The 21,880-nt window shown below is 39.6% G+C and overlaps 2 protein-coding genes across 2 annotated transcripts; both read left to right on the top strand.

The window, feature by feature from the left end:
* Positions 1 to 4,310: 4,310 nt before the first annotated feature.
* Positions 4,311 to 12,850, top strand: lrrc8da (leucine rich repeat containing 8 VRAC subunit Da). Its single transcript, XM_044220349.1, has 2 exons — positions 4,311 to 4,621; positions 9,170 to 12,850. Coding segments are annotated over exons 1-2 (2,565 nt in total). The 5' UTR covers positions 4,311 to 4,620; the 3' UTR covers positions 11,734 to 12,850.
* Positions 12,851 to 15,118: 2,268 nt separating this feature from the next.
* On the top strand, positions 15,119 to 21,853 carry LOC122887282. The gene is made up of 11 exons (XM_044220350.1): positions 15,119 to 15,322; positions 15,697 to 15,812; positions 16,480 to 16,573; positions 16,935 to 17,370; positions 17,547 to 17,622; positions 17,871 to 17,937; positions 19,035 to 19,182; positions 19,409 to 19,469; positions 19,580 to 19,710; positions 19,864 to 19,953; positions 21,624 to 21,853. Exons 1-11 carry the CDS (start codon positions 15,237 to 15,239, stop codon positions 21,642 to 21,644), a joined length of 1,326 nt encoding a protein of 441 aa, XP_044076285.1. The 5' UTR covers positions 15,119 to 15,236; the 3' UTR covers positions 21,645 to 21,853.
* Positions 21,854 to 21,880: the final 27 nt, after the last annotated feature.

Below are 21,880 nucleotides of genomic sequence, written 5' to 3'. Positions count from 1 at the left end.
GCCCAAACTAGTCCAAATATCCTCCCAGCTTTTGGTTGAGAAAGCAGGGTGACAAATCAATTCTAACACAACGATTCTGATGTCTGTGATAATACCATAGGTAAAACATGTGGTGACGTTGAAATATATTAATATGGATTCATGTTGAATATGTTTCTATGCAATGTTCCTACAAATCCTGGAGACCAGGCTACGCCCAAGACTCCCAAAGACGAGCAATTAAAAAAACAGTACAATAACAATTTACATAAAATACCAGTGAGATGACATATGAAACCACACATACAATACCAATGTAATAACTGGAACAAAAATACAAATCGGTAACACTATTAAGTAGATCTGTAATATCCGAATGACATCTTTTGTATGGTTCCTGGAAAGAACTAATTACATGCTAATTACAGGAAACATGACAATTTCCTAACTTCCTCCATCCGACAGTTATTATTTGGAATTCGGAATGTTTTTAAGTGTACGTTTGCCTGTAGATATATTTCACATTTTTCTTGTTAAGCTGACCTGCTCTCTGGGTTATGCTAGCAACTAATTGGCATTTATTAATAGGAGGTGAACCAACTGAACACTGGTTCTACTTTCCCTATAATTAGTACTAAATTACATTGTTATTTCCAGGAGACTTCCTTGGACCTGTAAAACAAAGTGTTAATCACCAATCAAACCAGACTGGGTGTTAAAATTGCAGAATTTACCAAGTACTCTACAAACCTTATGTTTCATGTGAGATTAACTGTCAATGTGATTCCCCGTTCATAGAAACACAAACCCATTATTGGCTAACCAATAAAAACAAGATAGATACTTTCAGTTTTTATGACAACGGTATATTAAATGGCCATTTATATAAAACTTCTGTACCGCAACAATGAATCTCTAAACTGTACAGATTTATCCTAAGAGGCCCACTGATAAAACAGGCCTGTTACTGTCTGGCTGTGCCGGCCTGTGTCTCTGATTCTGTACCAGCCTGTGACGGCTCTGCTCCTCTGCATCATACTTCCTAGGCCCGTGAAGGAAACCACACAGTGCCACAAAGAGTCATTGATTTGGTCAGGTTTTGCGGTAACAGAATAACAAATCTGCATCTGACTACCAATGAATGAAATCTATGAAATATCTATCATATAAACATAAATTACCCACTGGTTATAGTATGTGTGGCAACATACACTTATTTCTATAACCTTTACAAATTGCTTACGAAACTTCTTTGGAAGCTGAAGTTAGCTATTGTAATGGGTTATCTGTACCTCAAAAGTATGAGTCAAGAATGTCAGTGTGCATAAGTAAACAGCAGGTGGAGCTAAATAAAAAGAGTGTGTCAGGTTGCTCAAACTGTCCTGGCTCCACAGTAATACTCTAATCCAGCACGATGATTACAGTGATTGGTTTTTATGGACAGGTTCATTCAGCACTGATCTCTCACTCACTGGTCAAATATATTTCAATTCTTACCTTTGAGATCATATAAAATGACACTGAGCCTACCGCAGAGTACAGCCACATTTTGCTGAGTATCCATCATCTGGGCTGAATAATCTAATCCAACATCTGACAAGTGCTGGCAGCTGGTAGTGATGTGGATGTCTGATTCTGACTTGGTGAAAAACACGTGACCACCTCATCATCACTGCACATGATAAGCTTCACCCAAATGTATTTGTTTGCTGGTGCTGATTAGGAAACACAGATGAGTGCATGTGCTCACCATGAGCTATTCTAATTTTTTACAACACTGTTGAAACTGATTCTAGTCTGAAAGGTGTCCCTGAGAAGCATTCACACATCTTTAATGCATGTTTTCTAATACTAATGCAAAACCTCTGCTGGACTGACTGTGCCTGTGGAAACTAAACTTGCATAAATAGTTATAAGTCACAGTATGACAAACAAAATCATAATAATAATAAACCTTATTTATACAGCACTTTTCAAAATCAAAGTTACAAAGCACTTTACCTGGTTGAATAAGGGTTAAAACATTTCAGGCAAATACAATCAGGCATTCAAAAATACAGCAATACAATGAAATAAAATGAAACCCTCAACAATAAAGATAATTACTAATAATATAACAGATATGATATATTGACAATAAAACAGAGTACTAGAATTAATAAAAGGCTTTTTATGAAGATACATTTTGAGCAAGCACAGACCAGCATGCTGAGCTGGTATCTGAGCAGAAGAAAAAGCGGCATGTGCTCCCAATCTGTTTCTTTTGTCTTTGTCTCAAACACACATGCAAATACACACACGGTACTGACTACCTCAATGCCTCGGGAGCTGTTTATTCATTATTTCCCAACTGCACCATCAAGAGCAAACAGGCTGTGTGCAGATGCCTGAAGCCGTGAATTTAATTTGACACACACACTCTTTCTGGTCTAACTATACCTGAGAAACCCTCCCCACTACATGCCCACCACTTACCCTAACCTAATCCTGAATTTCCTAACCCACTGTGTGGGTCTGTGGGTGAGATAACTCAGTGCTTACTTACTTTAAAGGAAATGAGTTACCATTGAAACAGGTTTGTTTGGGTTTGTGGCTTTGGCCAAAATTTCAATTTATTTTTTTCTTTCACACAGAGACCTCACATGTGTGTTTCTGATGTGCAGTTAACCACCGGCTCATGTTTGTGAGTGTGACACTACCCGGTGTATTCTTTACAAATCAGAGAGGGAGGTCCACGCTGAATAATTTATACTTCATTGAGCCAAGTCTCAACACACTGAACTGGTTGCCAGGGGTATCTGGGGGTCCTCAGCTGTTGGCCCCATCACCCTCACAGACAGGAAGCCCTATACAGTCCAACCACTGTTCCCACTGCAACCCAGTGTGACAACAAACCAAACCATTACAACATCTTTATACCTTTGTCCTTCCCCTCACCACACCAACCAGATGTCACGCCACAGTCAGACAATTATCTATAGGTTTGGAATAAGGCCAAATTAATATTAACTTTTATATCATATAAAAACTTCATTACAAATAATGTACTGGAAACAAGTTGTGGAGGGAATCACTGAGAACTGTCTGAAAAGAATTCATGTGACCCAAGTCAGAAAGTTAAGTGGGTTTACGATCTTCTAATCCTCTACTTTCTCATTCACTTTGTCCACTCTGTCTTTGTTTGGGATTCATTACGGGTCGACTTTGAACTCGGTTAAATCTGATATACTGAAGCATTTTACCTAGTTTCTGAAGAACCTGTAAAGAACACAGATACAATCAAATATCAGTGTAATCAGTCTGCATGTGTTTATGTATGGTCACGAACCACCTACACACCTGATCTTGTAACCTGACAGACTATCACACTGCACACCGCAGTGGCTGCTGTTCTGTCTTTCTGTTTTTTTCCCCTCCTCTCAAAGTACAAGGGTAGTGAGTGCCAGCAGCCCAGGACCGGTTGAAACCTGTATGGGTTGCAAGTGAGGAGACACTTCCTCCACCAGTGCATCATGAACCAAATCCAGAAAGAGCTGGAAAGCACTCAGGGTCCTATTGACTGTTGAGTTTGTCAATACCAATAACATAGATAGATAGATAGATAGATAGATAGATAGATAGATAGATAGATAGATAGATAGATAGATAGATAGATAGATAGATAGATAGATAGATAGATAGATAGATAGATAGATAGATAGATAGAACAAAGTATGAACACTGTTGCCTTATCTGTGCACATGTTAACAAGTTTAGTTTAAATGTAAAACAACACAATGCAGCATGTCAAACAGTGTCAAGCACAAAGGGCACATGTGGGAAGTCTTAATTAGTCAGCTAAGTTATTTCAGCCAACACAATGAAGCATTGGGTCGTCTGAGACTGAAACAAAGAAGGGGAAGCTGATACTCCGTTAAAGTTTCGTTGGGAAGTCTGTAGACATGAGTGCTCAGTTTTCAGTTGGTAGGCCTATAAAGCTCATTTTAAATAGCATTCACTTCAGGTTTTTGGTCTGTAATACATCTCATGTGTTCCACTTGCTGAATACTTACTAAATTTATTATAAGCCAGGCATTATAATTCTCAAAGACTTGCTAAAACACTTTGTTTGCCACATACTGTAACAAAGTAAATGCGTGACCCCAGTACGTTACTCCGTGATACGGTCACATAGTTCTTTTCAGTCCAGCCTTTTGACTGTGTGTCGCTCGGTCTGTGCCACTTCGTCCCACACGCTTTGAATGCAGCATTAGATAAACGAGCAGGCGGTGTCTACGGGAAGTTGCCGTAATGTCATCCACCAATGAGAAGCACACATAACACCCACAACAGCGGCCTGTGTGGCTCCATATTGGATCTGCCTTTTCTTAGAAATACATTACACTGGTGGTCTGCCTGCGCACATTGGCTAACGCAGGGCAAGACTGCCGGCTCTGCTCCCCGGGCTCAGGTATGAGGGAGGCAGCCGACAAACCGTGCTGTCACGAACAAATGTTCTCCAGAGCTTTGTTTTACAGACCAGCGTCATTCCCACAGTTTTTTAACGGGGCCGAGAAATTAGGTTAGAGTCGCACCTGAGGAGCGAAAAGTGGCATGCAGGCTGAGGAAGAAATAATTGGATTGAGATAACGCCATACAGTCAGTAAGTATATTTTCCCTTACTAAGTTTTGAATGTATACTTAAAAAAAAAAAAATATATATATATATATATATCCAAAGCATACAAATTAATAACTTGATTAATATTAGGCCTAGTTCTTCCCGCGTGGTCGAGGAGATAGTGGTTAAGCAAAGGCTACCTGCTGTGAATGTTTAACGCTGGGGGATAGGCTACATGCTGATTCTCAATTTCACATGTTTCAACAAGTCACCTGACCCCAGCACACCAACAGACAACTTACTGCGCAAGAACTCCTCACGTGAGGAAACAAGTCAAATGTGTCATCATCCAACTATAGAAATGTCTTATTTCCTATCGTGGTGGATAGTAGTCTGATTAAACATGAAGATGCATACAGCCTGTTTCCACATGTCAGCGACCTATTTCCTTGCTTTCCTTGTCTAACCCTCAGAACTGGCTTTAAGTTAGTTTACACGACATTGCCAGGTAGCCATCTTTAAACTTATAATTTATCTTAATTAACTTACTTATCACATGGTGTGATCAGTTTTATGTAGGCTTTTCTGTACAGCGTAGCAGGAGGGGGACTGTTCGCCGCCCTGCCCCTGCTGCCAGGGCCCGCCTGTGGCAGGACCCCGCCCTTTCCTGGGAGCCCCCCCCAAAGCTTTTCTATTTTTTTTTTCCATTGCGTATTTAGATGCTTTTCTTCCTCATGTGTGAAGAGACTCGGGGAGGGTTGATAATTATAAACCACTGTGGAGCCCCTATCAACTTTGTGACTGTTGCAGAACATAAACATCACTTGAGGTGCTGCATTTCATACTTTGCCAAGTACTCCAGCAAGGAGGAGCAATACATTCAGCAGCACTGCCCACCACTCCAGGCTAAATCAAGCTTAACTAACTGGTTTCAGACTGTTGAATATAGGCCTTTTCCACAGCAGACATATTGACTTGTCACAGTAGGAAAAGCATGAGAACTGATGGCTCAGCTCCAGGCCCCCGGTATCTCACCACGTACAAGGCTGAGTCCTGAGTCCATGTACAAGGCTGAGTCCTGAGTCCATGTACAAGGCTGAGTCCTGAGTCCATGTACAAGGCTGAGACCGAGCCGGATTCAAATCCAGCCTGTGGCCCTTTGCTGCATGACCTCTTTGTCTCCCACATTTCCTGTCTCTTTTCAGCTGTTCCTATCAAATAAAGGCAAAAGCCCAAAAAATCTTAAAAAAAACAAAACGAAAGCATGAACAATAGCAGCTCCTGAAACGGAAGCAGCTAAATGGAATTCAGCCATCATTCATTGAATTATTTACATCCTTGACATGTCAAAATGTCTTCTGTGAAAAAGCCCATGATTGAATATTAGAACTATGAGAAAACACCAATATAACATCAGCTATACAGTAACCACCAAGTGTGCTACTGTATAGGTGTGACCATCTCAGATTGCTTTCAAGTCACAGTGAGAGAAGACATAACTTGAGTTTCCTCAAAACAAGAAGGTATTAGTCCCGGCGCCCGAGGGGAAGTAACTGGCCAGGCATTTGGTTTTTATGGGCGGGCCCTGATGATGAAAAGTCATTTTTTTCAGACTTTTTAATGCAACAACAAATACATATTGAATAGTTCGGTAATGCTTTAGATTACAGCCCGCAACGTACAGTGTAATTACACCAGAGTTACAGTGTAATCTTTAGTACTAGCAGTGTACCAGTATAGTACGTACCAATATGTAGATACCTTTTTGGACACAATAAGAGGGTTAAGTACCACAAAATTGTAAAGGAACAATGTAGTTTGCCTGTTTGTTGGTAATAAGGTCATACTGAAATAAAATCACATCAGATTTATGAAGTGATGCAGAAGTCATCACTCCATCTTCCCTGTTTTATGGTCATACTGTACCCTGTAATAGTAAAAGAATAAGTTGCCCAGTAGTTAAAAAATAGGCTAACTACAGTATACAGAATACAGTATAAATTACAGGGTACAGTAGCTTTTTAGTGCTCTGGCCTGCTGGATGGGGTGGGCCAGCTGACTGTACGTCTGAGGACAGGTACAAGAAAAACACACATTTGACATGAAAATTACGCTTCATACCATAGACTGTATATAAAGATGGACGACATGACAGCTCCCCAAAAGTGAAGCCAAAACATCTGGATCGGCCCCTGGTGGCTGGCTGCAGTATAGGTCATAAACCCCGCCCCCTCCATGTTAGCGGATGGGACGTGAGCCAAACTAAAAACTCAAAGTACACGCCAAATAAATTTTTCCCAAAGATGGTTTCTGTCATTTTAGGTCGCTCTTATCACGCTGATGAAGTGTTTGTTTTTCTGATAAGAGCAAGATGGCAGCTCCCGTAGCTGGGATATTTTGGCTTCATTTGTATACAGTGGGAGGAAGTGGAGACGCGTCGTCCATCTTTATATACAGTCTGTTATAACCCTGCAGTAGTGCTATAGCCTGACAGATACTGTGTTTTTTAGGCTTATGCTGATATTTGAGAATTTTAAAAAAAATATCATTTTATTTACATAAATGCATAAAATAAACATTTTTGATAAGGATCTGGTAAATTTGGTTATTAAAGAGTTGTGACTGAGCGTGCCACTTAACAGTTGAACAACTAAGCCCTCAGTGCTCTTTGGTGGACAAACTATGTAATGGAGACAGTTTCTAAAAGAGCTCAGACATATCTGGCATTTTTGTACTGCAATTTCTTACGTATGTACTGAAACGAAATATCTGTAATAAACTTATATCAGCTGATAATATCGGCCCACTGATTCATCGGTCGGGCTCTATAGTTAAGACCCACTGAAATTGAAAAAATTGATGCCACATTACTACTTCACACACAGAACTCTTTGGCAACAAACTTGCACTGTTAACTAATAGCAAAGCTGCTTTGACTTTGTTGATTTCTGAAGGGGGGGGGGGTGTCTTCATTTGCAGGATAAAAATTGCATTGCCTAACCTTGGACATGGTCATTCATGCTTGAGATATTTATGATTTTATTGTGCAGGAGCTGTGTGCTCACACATAGTATTTGCTTGTCTGGAGGCTGATGGATCTCAGTGATGAACTGAAACTTGACTGATCTGAAATTCTTTCTGTTTAACTGTGGAAAAAGGATCAAGATATCAAAATATATTAGCTACCTATTAGCCATACCTTTTCAATCTGTTACTGCTGCTCTAAAATGTACCATAATGTGGAAAAGAACTGAAGTCTCTAGAAAATTCTAATAAAAATAAAAAATAAAAATTATGTTTTTTCATTTTGAAACACAGGAGCCAGACAGACAATCTTCTACATTTAAAACAAAATATCGTTCATACCTCCACAGGATAAAGTAAAATGTATATTTATAAATATTTTCCAATTCTACCTTTCTTACTTGCAAGAAATACCTTCCCGTTTTGGAGTGCAGTGCAATGGGATTTCTGATGTCCTCTGCGTCAGCGCGTAGTGCTGTATGAAATATAAAATATAATAATGTGTCGGAGAACTATTGCTTTTCAGTGCAGCTCCCAGAGCTTAAAGAAGCAACAAATTATCAAGATGGACAGATAATCATATATTTATTTATTCATAGAAACACAGTCATCTTTTTGAAATATTTCTTTCAGTTGTGTTTGTTTGGCTTAGAAGCAGGAAACACATGAAAGATGATACGAGCAATCTGCACGATACAGAAAGTGCCACATCCACTGAATAAGAAAACACGGTGCTTCGCTAAATGAAACACATGTGTGCCAAATGTCTTAGTCAGTTGGTAGACTTTTGCCTACATCAAAGGACTCAAAGCACTGTTCCAGTAACAACATGTTGTAATAAGTCTGGATTTAGCACAACTGGCTCTTTGCTTAAACATCATTAAAACATTACTGAATTAAACTAGACTGATAAGTGAGAGGAAGTAAGAGTTGAATTTAGCACACCAGTATAAAATGATGGAACACCCTGACAGTCAGCAGTGTCTTCACAGTTACACATTCACACCTTGTACAGCTGGGGGTTAGATGTGTTACTCTAGCAGCTTTAGCAGGGAGAACAACGTGGCTCTCCATTTTTAGCAACCTGCTATGGATTTGACCCAGAAAGCTTTAACTTCCTGGTGTAGGTTTGTGCCCAAGAAACTCATGTTGAATGTTATTTTTGAATTTTTTTTTTTTTTTTTTTTGTTTCCTGAAAGATTACTCAAGATGGAAGGGGCACAGTGTTAAAAGTAGTGATAAAGCAACTGTTTATGTTCAGACTTTGGTAATCTAAACAGAGCAATATCAGAACAATCTAAAGTAGGGCAGCACTTAGCGATTGTTTCATTATAGATTAATTTATCAATTTTCTTGATGAATAGTTTGTTCTATAAAATGTCAGAAAACTGTGAAAAATGTCTATCAAAATACTTGCCGCTTAGTTTTCTGTTGATCAGATAATCGATTAATTGATTGACTGTTTCATCTCTAATTTGTTAGTCAAACTTTTTCATACATATAGTATAACAATAGTTAATTCTAAAACAACTTGTAGATAAACTGACTCTCCCCTATTTGTTACAGTGATGTTCACACTCACTGAGGTTGCGTCCTTGAACGACATCCAGCCGACGTACCGCATCCTAAAGCCATGGTGGGATGTCTTCATGGACTACCTGGGGCTGGTCATGCTCATGCTGGCCATATTCGCCATGACCATGCAGATCACCAAAGATCAGGTGGCTTGCCTTCCGTGTCTGGATGACCCAGAGGAGGCCTTAGGAGCTAAATCTAACTCGTTCCCACAGCAGAACGCACAGGAAGCAGCCTCATCAGCCGCCACCAGGGCCCCTGTGGTAACCACTATCCCCCTAGTCACTAAGGACTTACCAGACGAAGTTGTCAGTGAAATCCATGTCACACACCAACACACTTCTGTGGCGGCAGAGAAATATGTCAATCAACCTCAACCTACAGGGGTCAAGACCAACCTAGACTATCAACAATATATCTTCATCAACCAAATATGTTACCATGTTGCCTTGCCCTGGTATTCCAAGTACTTTCCATACCTCACCCTCATCCACACCATTGTTCTCATGGTCAGTAGCAATTTCTGGTTCAAATACCCCAAAACCAGTTCAAAGATTGAGCATTTTGTTTCTATTCTGGGTAGATGTTTTGAGTCTCCCTGGACGACGAAGGCTTTGTCTGAAACAGCTTGTGAGGACTCTGAGGAGAACAAACAGAGGTTGACCGGCACCTCCTCGGCACCAAAGCAGGTATCTTTAGAGGGGAAGGATGAAGGCACAAATGTCAACTCATCCACACCCATGCTCGGGGTGAAGTTCTCTGCAGATAAGCCCATCGCAGAGGTCCCAAGTAGTATGACAATCCTGGACAAAAAAGACGGGGAGCAGGCCAAAGCCCTATTTGAGAAAGTAAGAAAATTCAGAGCTCATGTCGAGGACAGTGATTTCATCTACAAGCTTTATGTAGCGCAGACCATTGTCAAGACTGTCAAGTTTATTTTGATATTGTCCTACACTTCAACCTTTTTGGCTAAAATAAATTTTAAGCATGATTGTGAACCTGATATTAAACAGTTAACAGGATACACAAAGTTCTTCTGTACGCACAACATGGCTTTCATGCTAAACAAGCTGCTTATTAGCTACATGGCTTTGATTTTGATCTACGGGATGGCGTGCTTGTACTCTCTCTTCTGGGTGTTTCGACGACCCCTGAAAGAGTACTCATTCGAGAAGGTCCGGGAAGAGAGCAGCTTTAGTGACATTCCTGATGTCAAAAATGACTTTGCATTCCTCTTACACATGGTTGACCAGTATGACCAACTCTACTCCAAACGCTTTGGTGTCTTCTTGTCTGAAGTCAGTGAAAACAAGCTGAGGGAGATCAGCCTCAATCACGAATGGACCTTTGAAAAACTAAGGCAGCTTGTGACCCGTAACGCACAGGACCAGCAGGAGCTGCACCTTTTCATGCTCTCTGGTCTCCCGAATGCAGTGTTTGACCTCACGGACTTGGAAGTGCTGAAACTGGAGTTGATTCCTGAGGTGAGGTTCTCTGCAAAGGTCTCCCAAATGACCAGCCTGCAGGAGCTGCATCTTTGCCACTGCCCGGCCAAAGTGGAGCAGACAGGTTTTGCTTTCCTCCGTGACCATCTTCGCTGCCTTCATGTCAAGTTCACTGATGTTGCTGAGATCCCAACATGGGTGTATTTGCTGAGGAGTTTGAGGGAGCTTAACCTAATCGGCAACTTGAGCTCAGAAAATAACAAAATGATTGGCCTGGAGTCCATGCGAGATTTGAGGCATTTAAAGACATTATGCTTGAAGAGCAACCTCACAAAAATGCCCACAAACATCACAGAGCTATCACCACATCTGATTAAGTTAGTTGTGCACAATGATGGTACAAAACTGCTTGTACTAAATAGTCTGAAAAAAATGACAAATCTAATTGACCTGGAGCTGCACACCTGCGAACTGGAGAGGATTCCCCACGCTATTTTCAGCTTGACCAACTTACAGGAACTTGACCTGAAATCTAACAACATTCGAACCATAGAGGAGATCATCAGCTTCCAGCACCTCAAGAGGCTGACGTGCCTTAAACTGTGGCACAACAAAATTATCACCATCCCATCCTCCATCGGCCAGGTCAAGTCTCTGGAGTCTCTCCACCTCTCTCACAATAAACTCGAGTCCCTGCCTCCAGCCTTGTTCACTCTACCTAAACTGCGGCACTTGGACGTGGGCCACAACTCCATCACAGTGCTGCCTCCGGATGTGGGTCTCCTCCACAACCTCCAGCACTTTGCCATCAACTCCAACAAGCTGGAGGTGCTGCCCAAGCCTCTATTCAGATGCACCAAGCTCAAGGTGCTGTGTCTGGGGAACAATGCGCTCACAGTGCTGCCAGAGGCTGTGGGTCAACTGGTTCAGCTCACTCAGCTGGAGTTAAGAGGAAACTGTCTGGACAGACTGCCCGCCCAGCTAGGAAACTGCCGCCTGCTGCGCAAAAATGGCCTGGTTGTGGAGGACCATCTCTTTGACACACTGCCTGTGGAAGTTAAGGAGAGCATCAGCCAAGAGAACAACGTGTCCTTTACGAGTGGCTTATAGCACAAAAACCACGACTCAGACAGGCTGGCACCTCTAGTGGTTCATGACAAGCCTGTGTAACGGACGTAAGAGCAGAAATTGTATTGGTTGTATCCATAAAAATGAATGCATTTTCTTTATTATTTAAATAGGTTGTCTTAGTTGTTATGTACTGAAAATGGTACAGATTGTTTTTTCTTGTTGCTGAGTATGTATCTAATTCAGCAACTTTTTTGGGAGTTATCTTTTTCATAGCTTTGAGTAATAAAACATTAGAAAATTAGCTTCTCTATGTAATACTCTATAGACCAAAACTGTTTCCTCAAATGACACAGTATGTAGATGTATCATTATTTTTTTAGGTACTCAGGTATAATTGTAACCATGGGGAACAATCTTTTTGCCTTAACTGCTGCTATTTTTTTTACAGTGAGGGCTTTCACAAACAAAAGGCCAAAAATGAATATTTCAAGTTTTCTTGTCAGTTTTTTCACACAGTCACTATCCACAGAGCAATTTCTATATGTTATGGAAAAGGACACAATGCAACATTTCTTTCTTGGTAGTTTTTAACTTTTGTTGAAATTATTTAACCTTTTATTTTCCTCGATGTCTTGTAGCTGACTGAATGAGTTTGGAGTTGTAAAACTCAGGTGGAGACTAAGCACCAGAAATGAACCTTTACCTTACTGTTTTAGAGATTGTATACTAAGGCCTATAATAATTTATTTGCACATGCACAAAACTTAATGATTTAAAGATCAGTGAATGTCCTTTTGTGATAACATGTCTAAGACCAATGTGAGCTGATAAAAGGGAAATCTGTTGACTTATCTTTTTTAATCATGCTTTCAAATTTGAAATGTGTAATAAAACTGGTCACAGGTAATTATTGATTATTCTACATGTCAGAATCGTGTGACGATGATGAACATGTCTGCCTTCATTCTTCTCAATGTATTTCTGTGTAGGCCTATATATATATATATATATATATATATATATATATATATATATATATATATATATATATATATATATATACCCTGTGTGTTCTTCAGAGCTTCTGTACCACCTTGGTGATCCTATGCTCAAAGTTCACAGCTTTATGGCACAATAAAACAAGATTTTAGATGAATGTCTAATCGTTATTCATCTACTTCAGGCACTCTACTGTAGTCAGAATGCTACAAATGAAATAGACACAACTGCATCTTTTTGGAGTTGTTAAAACTTAGTAGGATTTTTGGGAGCTTAGACTTCATTCTTTAATTTAAACAGCAAAAGATTTGCATTCAAAGTTATGGAGCCCCTAGGTGGTATCCAAACTTTTTCTGTCATGCCTCCAACTGGAAGCAAAAAAAATAAATAAATCATGCCCCTCCACCTACACACATTAAATGCATTTTCATCAACCATACAAAGAGCAATTTTATTTAAGTAACATTATCAAGAACATGAACTGTATATTTCTTCTTATTCATGTTTCTCACTAGTTAAACTTAGCTCATTTTTGACAGGTCGGACACACAAAAAACATAAGGCTCTCCTGCTATCTTGATAGTGGACACGAGAGAAAGATAAGCTTCATATTTTGGATCTGACCAGTGTGTTTTTTCATTTCTTCCCTGTCAAAAGTCTGTCCGTATTGAACTTCACGTGTAGTTTTGCTTTTCTTTCTAACCTGAATCTTTATAGCCTTGCTAACATCAGAACACTTTTATTTCTTTATTTTTCCCAAGTGAGTCAGATTCACAGGCCTTATTTACAGCAGACATTTGAATTCACCGTAGCAGGAAATACACAGGTGGAACTAATAACATCAACGATGCCTCAGTCTCAGCAATGATTACAATGCAGCAATTAATTATGTTATTAGTTACACCTGTGTTTGCTAAGTCAAAATGTCTGTTGCGAAAAAGGCATACTCAGCCTAAGTTTCACTCCATATTTTCACCTTGGAAAAACGTTTTCCACGAGTTCCCTTTCTTCCCTGTCTACAAAATAAGACTTTTTGCTCATGTCCCCTTAGGGGCTCCATACAAAGACCCCTGAGCCAAGGATCTTTTGTCAGTGTTATCGAGAGACAGATAGTGGACAAGGTTTCACTGACCTCAGTGATTCACGGGGAATAGGGTGACCGCAACCTGCTAATTCTACAATAAAACATTTAAAAGTTGTAGAAACTCAAGCAAATCAGTCCACTGAATGTGTTTCCAGTTCACTGATAGCAAAGAAGCTGTAGTCTTTGTCTTGACATTTCTTCTGGTTTATGAGGCTTAACCCACATAATCCATAATCTTTTTCACCAGATGTCTAATGTTAACATGATAAAGATCTTGTGTTCATCCATCCACATGATCCCACGGAAGATATTTCTGCTAGAATTATAATTCCTATCAGACCGTTCAGTTCTCCAGTACATGGGCTGACTTTTACAGGGAACTTGCAAACCAGTAACATTATTTGTGTGAGCGAGTGAGTCCTGTTGAGGACTGAACAATAGGTTCACTGTCTCTGTGTAGATCTCGACTGTGTCTCAGAGGTCCAATGTGTTATGCATGTATGTACCCTTCTGTTCAACGGTCTAATTGATGGCCTTGCAGTAATATTCTGAATATCTGAACTTTTCTGAGAATTTACATCATGATGTACCTGTCCTTGAGATATCCTATTTGGGTTTTAAAGGCGTCAGCACATACTTCTGCTCATTCTGTCCTGTATGTTTATGCTCTTTCACTTTATTTAGACTAAGTCACCTTCCAGCAAGTGCTCTTGTTTGCTGAACCTGCTACTCTCCTCTGAAGATCACTTTCTGTATTCAATTATAACTGTGCCTTTGTTAAGCATTACATATTTTACAAATTTTTTTGTAAAAAATTTTTTGTTTTCCCCCCAAAAGAACAAGTTTTTCACAGACATAAGGGTGCATTTCTTCACTCTTGTTGTGATCCTACTACAGTACCTGTAGTTAACTGGGCAAAGCGGCCTCATGGCCCCAGAACTCCAGTAACCCAGAAAGCTTCAGACTTATATGTGTCAACTGGTTTGTGCTATTTCAATTGAAAATGTGTTTATAGGAATACACACCACTATGGGTCCTGCTTTATTACCTAAACTTGAGGCTCTGTCTTGTAGAGGGACCCCCAAGAACGTCATTATTTTAGTTTTGTGCTTACATGTGTAGTACATGTTCAGTATAGAAAAACTGTACATAATGCACAAAGGAAAAGTCAGGGAAAGCTGCCTGTAGTATGTAGCTATTAATTTTGCTCTAACACTTAAATTACTAACTATATGTTAGTACACTTGGAAACCTCTGTTCATGGCACTTATTTACCGGTGCACTATTCTGTACAGTATATTGTAGGATCAGTGGAAAAGTACAGAAGCAGGTCCATCATGTGTTACAGTATACTGCCATCTGTCGGCAGGTGTAAGTATCTGTTAAACCGGCTCTTAAGTGACCTAGCTTCTCCTCTCACACATGCTAACTTGCTCTGCTCTTATAAAGCAGCCAAATAATGAACCGTCAGAATAATGTTCCGTTCAACCCTTTAGCAATACCTACAGGAGCATCTCCAGTTTACCAACAACAGCAGCCTGGAAGGTAATTCAGTGCTCTGTGTAGTCTACACAACATGTAGCAAGCTAATGTTGTGTTGAACGTTAATTTATTTGAGAAAGTTTCAGCAACGTCGAGCCTGTTGGATTAGTTTCTAACACTGTCTTTTTGTTGACTGGAGCGTGTAGAGCGTGCATGTCATTAGACTAACTGACCTCAAACATTATTACCAATTAACTGTTCTGTGTGTAGCTAAAGCTAAAAGCAACATTTTGAAGCTAGCTAAGTTAGCTTGCCTGATTTGTTGATATTGATAAAACACCATTTTGCTTTAGCCCTGCTACATTCACGTTCAGTATTATTGTTGTATTCTCTTGCTTTGTAGTATTCTGCTCATTTTTATTTTCTGTGATAAACAGAGTACCCCAAGACTTCAGAGAAGCTATGAAACAAATCACAATGAAGCCAGCAGACAACTCAAACATCAGGAAATCTGACATGGCTGCTAAAACGCCACTGGCCCGGAAACGTGCAGGTAACGTGTGTGGACATTGGAGCTCACCCTAAACACAACATTTCCATGTAAGGCCATGCCAGTGGGTTTGTATGTATCAGCTCATTTACTCAAAATTCCTTGTACTTTACATAACAAATTACCATTTAGCAAATCATGCTGCTGTATTTTGTTTACTGATTTAGGCATTTCTGTATGATGTGCAAATATTTTTGCAGACAGTAATTCATTACAATTAATGTCAAGTTTCACTATTTTCTTTTTGGCATTTTATGCTCTTTATTAGATAGTTTTAATTAGATAGGAGACAGGAAATGTGGGGAGTGACATGGAACAGAGGGCTCCACTTGGACTTGAACCAGAGACGTTGCAGTTCATGGAGACCTTAACCCCTAGGCCGCTAGATTGCCCCAGTCTGTATTATCTTTTGCAGACTTCTCATAATCATTCTGCTCTAAAACTGCATTAGCATACAACGACAATGTAACACTGACCAAAATTAATGCAGATTTCACTTTGATGGATTTCATAATTGAGGCAAGTTCCACGAGTCTGCTGATTGATTTTGATACTATACAGAAATCAATGGAAACCAGTCTCTGCCTAAACTGTAGGAAAAGCTGTCTCTGGGTCCCTTTATCAAGACATTATTGCGACGTCATTGTTATTTACCTTTTGTGTTATACAGTGCAACGTTCTGCTGGTAAATGGAAGTCTTCATTCACACTATTAGGAGAGCAAGATGGCAACTCTCCAGACAACTACACTAGCAGTCCAGAAAGGTCAGTGATGTTTACAGTATATTGACAAAGTGTCAGGTAGAGAGTGACGTCTCCTGAAATCACAATCCAGGATGTCCCACATTTCAGCCTTTAACTTTGTCTTGGTGGTGGTGGTGACTTAAAATGTTAAAATATGGGCTGCCGGAAGGTGACCTCAATATGTTTTATTCCAGACGGACCTTGAGAGGTAAACGTGCAACGTTTTCTTTTTCCCAACAGATCATGTAGTTTGCTAGCACAATTATAGTGTGTGTGAACATTCAGGGGTTAATGGTATACTGTCTTTACAGATGATCTACAGTATATAATAGTAAATGTAACACACACACACACACACTAATCTCTCTTCTGTTTCCCTCAGGGTTGAGCTTTATAATCCTTACGATCCTGGCTCGTCAGATTCTGAGCTCGAGATGCCAAAGGGCCAAGACCACAACGACTCCCCACCCGATCAGGATAACAGTTTGTCTCCAAGTAGAGGCTCCTGTAACAGCCGCTGGGACTTACCCTACCCTAAACCAAGGAGCCGACCCCCCGACAGGCGTGACTTTAACCCTGAAACCAGACCCACAGAGAGTCGAGGTCTCAGTCCAGGTCATAGGCGACAGGCTTATAACCCAGACACTGAATCACTCAACCCACCAGGTTATGGGTCCATAAGTAGACCTTTGGACCACAGGGTCTGCAGCCCTGACAGGCTTATTCAGAGCTCCTCCACACAACAGTTTCCTGCATCTTATGGAGGACAGAGGACCAACGGGGAGGAGAGGATAACAATCCCAGAATACAGGAGAGAGGTATCGCCAATAAGACTGAAAGCATGACAGCTGTCGTGTTTGTTTTCTAAATGTAAATATTCATGCAGTTTGTGTTCTGTAGTTATGTTGACTCTTGAGTTGTAGACCTAAACAGGATACCGGGCCTGGACACTGTGATACTTGATACCAATTAGAGCCCATTCTCTTCTCTGTAGATGACCACTACTGTTAGATTACCCACACCCAGTTTACAGCGGGACTATCAACATCAGTTGGGATACGTGGACACAGGTAAATTGGCATTTTAATAAAGTAATGACGGTTTGGTTGCTGGATTGTCCCACCATTTAAAATTAAAATAGGAGAAATAGATATAGGAGAAACATGATTGCATGGATTACATATTTTAAATCAGTGTTTTTAGACAATTTTTTGGAAACTTAAGAATCGACAATCCAATGGGATTACTTTTATTTTTGCTGTGTGTACATGTACTTAATAATAATAATAATAATAATTCTGTGTAAAATGTTCTACAGGACTGGACCAAATCACACCTTCCACAGAGGTGACAACAAACAGGAGCAAAAATATAATAATGGACAAGTAAGAACCAAGGATACTGATGCCCAATTGTTTAAAGATGCTACATGTAGGGTATTCACATCACACTCATTAATTTTGGTAGCGTAGTAAAAATAGCCATAGCAACAACAAGGCCACACATGTTCACATTTTCATTATGTTTCATATTGTCCTCTGCTGCAGTTTGGCTCAAACTGCAGGATTAACTTGTGGCACAAATGTAGAGCCTCAACCAATATAGAAATATGACTCACTTTAAACCACACTGCTTGTTTGCACAGATGCAGATGAAGTTACTAAAGTCCTGAGATAATCAGGATGAATTACTAGTATATTGTCAAGAAGAGGAAATCCACATAACTATGTTGCAATGCTGGTAGGTTAGTTGTCATTAGCTGTCTTCAGTTAAATTCAATTTTATTTATATAGCACCAATTCATAACAGAAGTTATCTCATTGCACTTTTCCTATAGAGCAGGTCTAGACCGTACTCTTTATAATATTATTTACAGAGACCCAACAATTCCCATCATCAGCCAAGATGTTAATCTAATTGCCCAAATTTAATAAACTTCACATCTCTTGTGCAAAGCTGCATGGATAGCTCAGTCTAGTTATAACAAAAATATGTCAGCAAAAAATGTGGGCATGCATATGTCAGCTACTGCAGTTATAAACACACTGTGATACAGTGTAAACACTGGGTGAATGACCAAGGTGAGGCAGAGAGAACCTAGTTAGCATTGTGCAAACTAATAAAATTTCATACCAATTGCTTTATAACTTTGCTAGCTCTGCGTTTTGGTCCTACAAATGTTAGCCGCTGTAGTTGCAAAGCTTCAAGTAACACTGCAACCAAGCATCACTTATTACATAGTGAGAACCCTGTTGGGTCAATGGGAGTTTGTTTTGAATACAGCTTTATAACCTAATATTGTCAGGTTGGATGTTTTAACTTAACTCTTAGGACTCTAATTTCAGAATCTTCTGGTTGTTAGTCTGATCTTAACAACGGCCATTTTAAGTTTGTATGAGGAACTTCAGCTGTTTAAAGGTCTGCTTTTTTAGCTGTTTTTAGTATTTTGCAACACTGAATGTCTTCAATATGTTTATTTTAGGAGCCCCATCACTTGTGACCTTTGTGACGTTGAGTTAGCCAGTGGTCAGGAGCTGGAGGATCACTTGGATGGCAAGAGTCACTGGGACACCCTGGAGCACATTCAGCAGCAGAATAATTATGATGATGTGGCTATAGCCTTCCTACAGGTAAGATAATACATAGTATGGTTAAATACAGTACATCCTATTGACGGTTCCTGGGTTGAATCCCTAGTCTGTGCAGTAGTGTTCTACTGTTGGACTTCTTCCCAACTGTTTCTTGCTTTCAACCTAAATATATCATAGAAACATAAACAAACGTTGGCGCATTGGTGTGTCTGGATGGTGACTTTTATATTTATATATATATATATATATTTTTAAATTTCTATAGGAAGTCATGCTGTATAAAAGCCGTCAGTGTAGCCGAGCGATAGGGGGTAGTGCACTTCAAGGTAAATACTTTTAATTTTTAAAAACTGTGAAAGACATGCACGGTCTTATTTCAGTATCTTCTATTCGAGACAAACAAAGCCTAAATACAGTCTGATGTTTGTTTTGTCAGCTCTGCGGGAAAATGACCACATGACAAAGTTTGAAATGTTCCACTGTGCGGCTTGCAAAGTCTTCCTATCCACATCTGCATCCTCAGTGCAGACTCACATTACCTCTCAGGAACACCTCTCCAACACAAAGGTAACACTGGTGTAAAGTAGTGTAACATTAATCGTTGGGATTTTTTTTCAAATCTCTGTTTTCAGTATTTGTAAATTCAACATTGGCCCAAGAAGGAATGAGTTCAAGTCATGATGATGATGATAATGGTGTTGATTGATTGATTTCCTGAAGGAGTTTGAAGTGCAGCAGAGACGATCTTGCCTCGACAAAGCAGAAACCATGATGAAGGAGCTGAAACCTCAGTTTGAACACTTCCTGAAGGTATTTTGCAAGAGTGAACATTTCAAAAGTATTCAAACGCAACTGATGGCATTATGAAAAAAATGTGTTTTGAGTAAGAACGGAGCCCAAAAATAAGGCGAGGAACTTTCTTGATAAATATTCCCTTACAATACTAATCTGCGCGCCCAGTATACTTATTTGGTTTCCTCAATATAGTAGTTAATTCTATTTAGTAGTATTTCAGGAATTACATAATTATTTCCTTCAAGTTAAAGGTGGGGTATGCGATTCTGGAGAAATCCAATACCATGACAAATACCATGATGTAGAGAGATGTAACTAATGTTAGCTTAGGTTAGCAAACTGTCGCTACAGTTGCTGCTGCGAAGCTAACAGCCAGAGAGGACGAGTTTCCCAGAGCCAGCACAGCAGCTCCAGACAGCGATACTCACAACTCTCCTGCTACTATAGCTAACATCACAACAACAGCATATCTTGGCAAACTAGAAAGTAAGCTAAATGTCTGTGGGCAAATAACTTAGGGTTAGCAGACACACAAATCATGGCTGGAATGGCTTGAATAGTGTTGTGTGGCTCAGTGCGAGCCACTTTGTTTATTTCCCATTTACAGAGCCAGGGCTGTGAACAAACACCAGATTTTTTTTCAGCGCACACACTGAACGTACCGTGAGGAGATATTTGCTGAATTGGACAAAAAGACTGTATTGGATTAGAATCGCATACCCCACCTTTTTAATAGCATTATCTCTTTCATTCCATTTGTATACATTGCACTTGAACTAGGGACTGCTTGGATACAATTCAGTTTTATTTTGTTTTTTGGACCAACATACATGGCTATACTTTAGGTTTTGGCTCTTAATCACAACATGCCATCTACGACATTCCTCAGCTAATTTGAGATTTGAGATCTCAATTTAGTGTTATGTTGGCACAAATTATTAATTTGAAGGAACAAAGTCAGTCAATTGTAATTCAGTACAAATTAGTAAAAGAAGCTGGTTAACAATTGGCTCTCTATTCCAAATGGGGGAGGGTGGGGTTTGAAGCCTGTGGCCAGTCACATGAAGCATTAACAGATCAAATGCAGAATACTTCTTTTATATCACCAAAGTAAAAGACATATTACAATGTAAGGACACAAGTGTGATATAAAAGTAGTAAAAAATAGTAATACAATACAATCAAATACTATTAAGTAATTGGCTATGAAAAGGTGAAAGCTATTACGTACCTCCTACAGTTTTTTACATTTTCAACACATAGTTTTGTGTTTAAGGGAAGGAAACATCTGACATTTGGGCTCTTGTGTCTTAAGATGAACAAACTATTTACTATAAAAAGTATAGTAAAATGACTTTATAATGGGTAAAAGTAACAATGTACATTTTAAGTAAGGTGAGATTGCATTCCTTCCTCTATTTATGTGGTTATTGCAGTGAACATTGGACAGCAAACCCAATCTTTCCAAATCCACTAAGAAATTACTGAAGTAAAATGTCTTATATGGATTACCTTAAGTAATGCATTTGTTTTCAGCCTCAGTACGCTATTTAATGAGTAGCACTAGCAAATAGTATGTTACAAGGTTACAAGTAATTACTATTAAAATGGACTGCACTTGAGCTACAGTACATCGAGCCCTGCAGATGAAGCTATCAGACTATTAACTGATCCTTTTCTTTCAGGGTGGCAGCCCATTTGAATGATGGAAATCGCTGAAAGTCTCCAAAATGCTGTTTACACTGAGATACTGTTTGCTTCTCATGGACTTGAACAGTTCACTTCAATCACAACTACACATTAATGCTGTGGCACCACTCATGTGCAGTATATGGCTAAGAGAGAATACTGTTTGTGCCATTCATGATTTGTCTGAATAAATGGAGGTATCTTGAGTCTAGGTTTGTTGACACAATATGGATGGTCATGTATCTTTGTTCAT

Source organism: Siniperca chuatsi, linkage group LG13 (genome assembly GCF_020085105.1).
Source record: "Siniperca chuatsi isolate FFG_IHB_CAS linkage group LG13, ASM2008510v1, whole genome shotgun sequence".
Taxonomy (NCBI): Eukaryota; Metazoa; Chordata; class Actinopteri; order Centrarchiformes; family Sinipercidae; genus Siniperca; species Siniperca chuatsi.
This window is presented reverse-complemented; position numbering and strand designations above follow the sequence as displayed.

What these genes read in the sequence shown, in the direction of transcription:
- LOC122887282 (XM_044220350.1), top strand. Translation starts at nt 15,237, where the DNA reads ATGAACCGTCAGAATAATGTTCCGTTCAACCCTTTAGCAATACCTACA. An exon ending in CAACAACAGCAGCCTGGAAG is followed by an intron (nt 15,323 to 15,696) that starts GTAATTCAGTGC and finishes TGTGATAAACAG; the next exon opens with AGTACCCCAAGACTTCAGAG. An exon ending in AGTTTGAACACTTCCTGAAG is followed by an intron (nt 19,954 to 21,623) that starts GTATTTTGCAAG and finishes CTTTTCTTTCAG; the next exon opens with GGTGGCAGCCCATTTGAATG.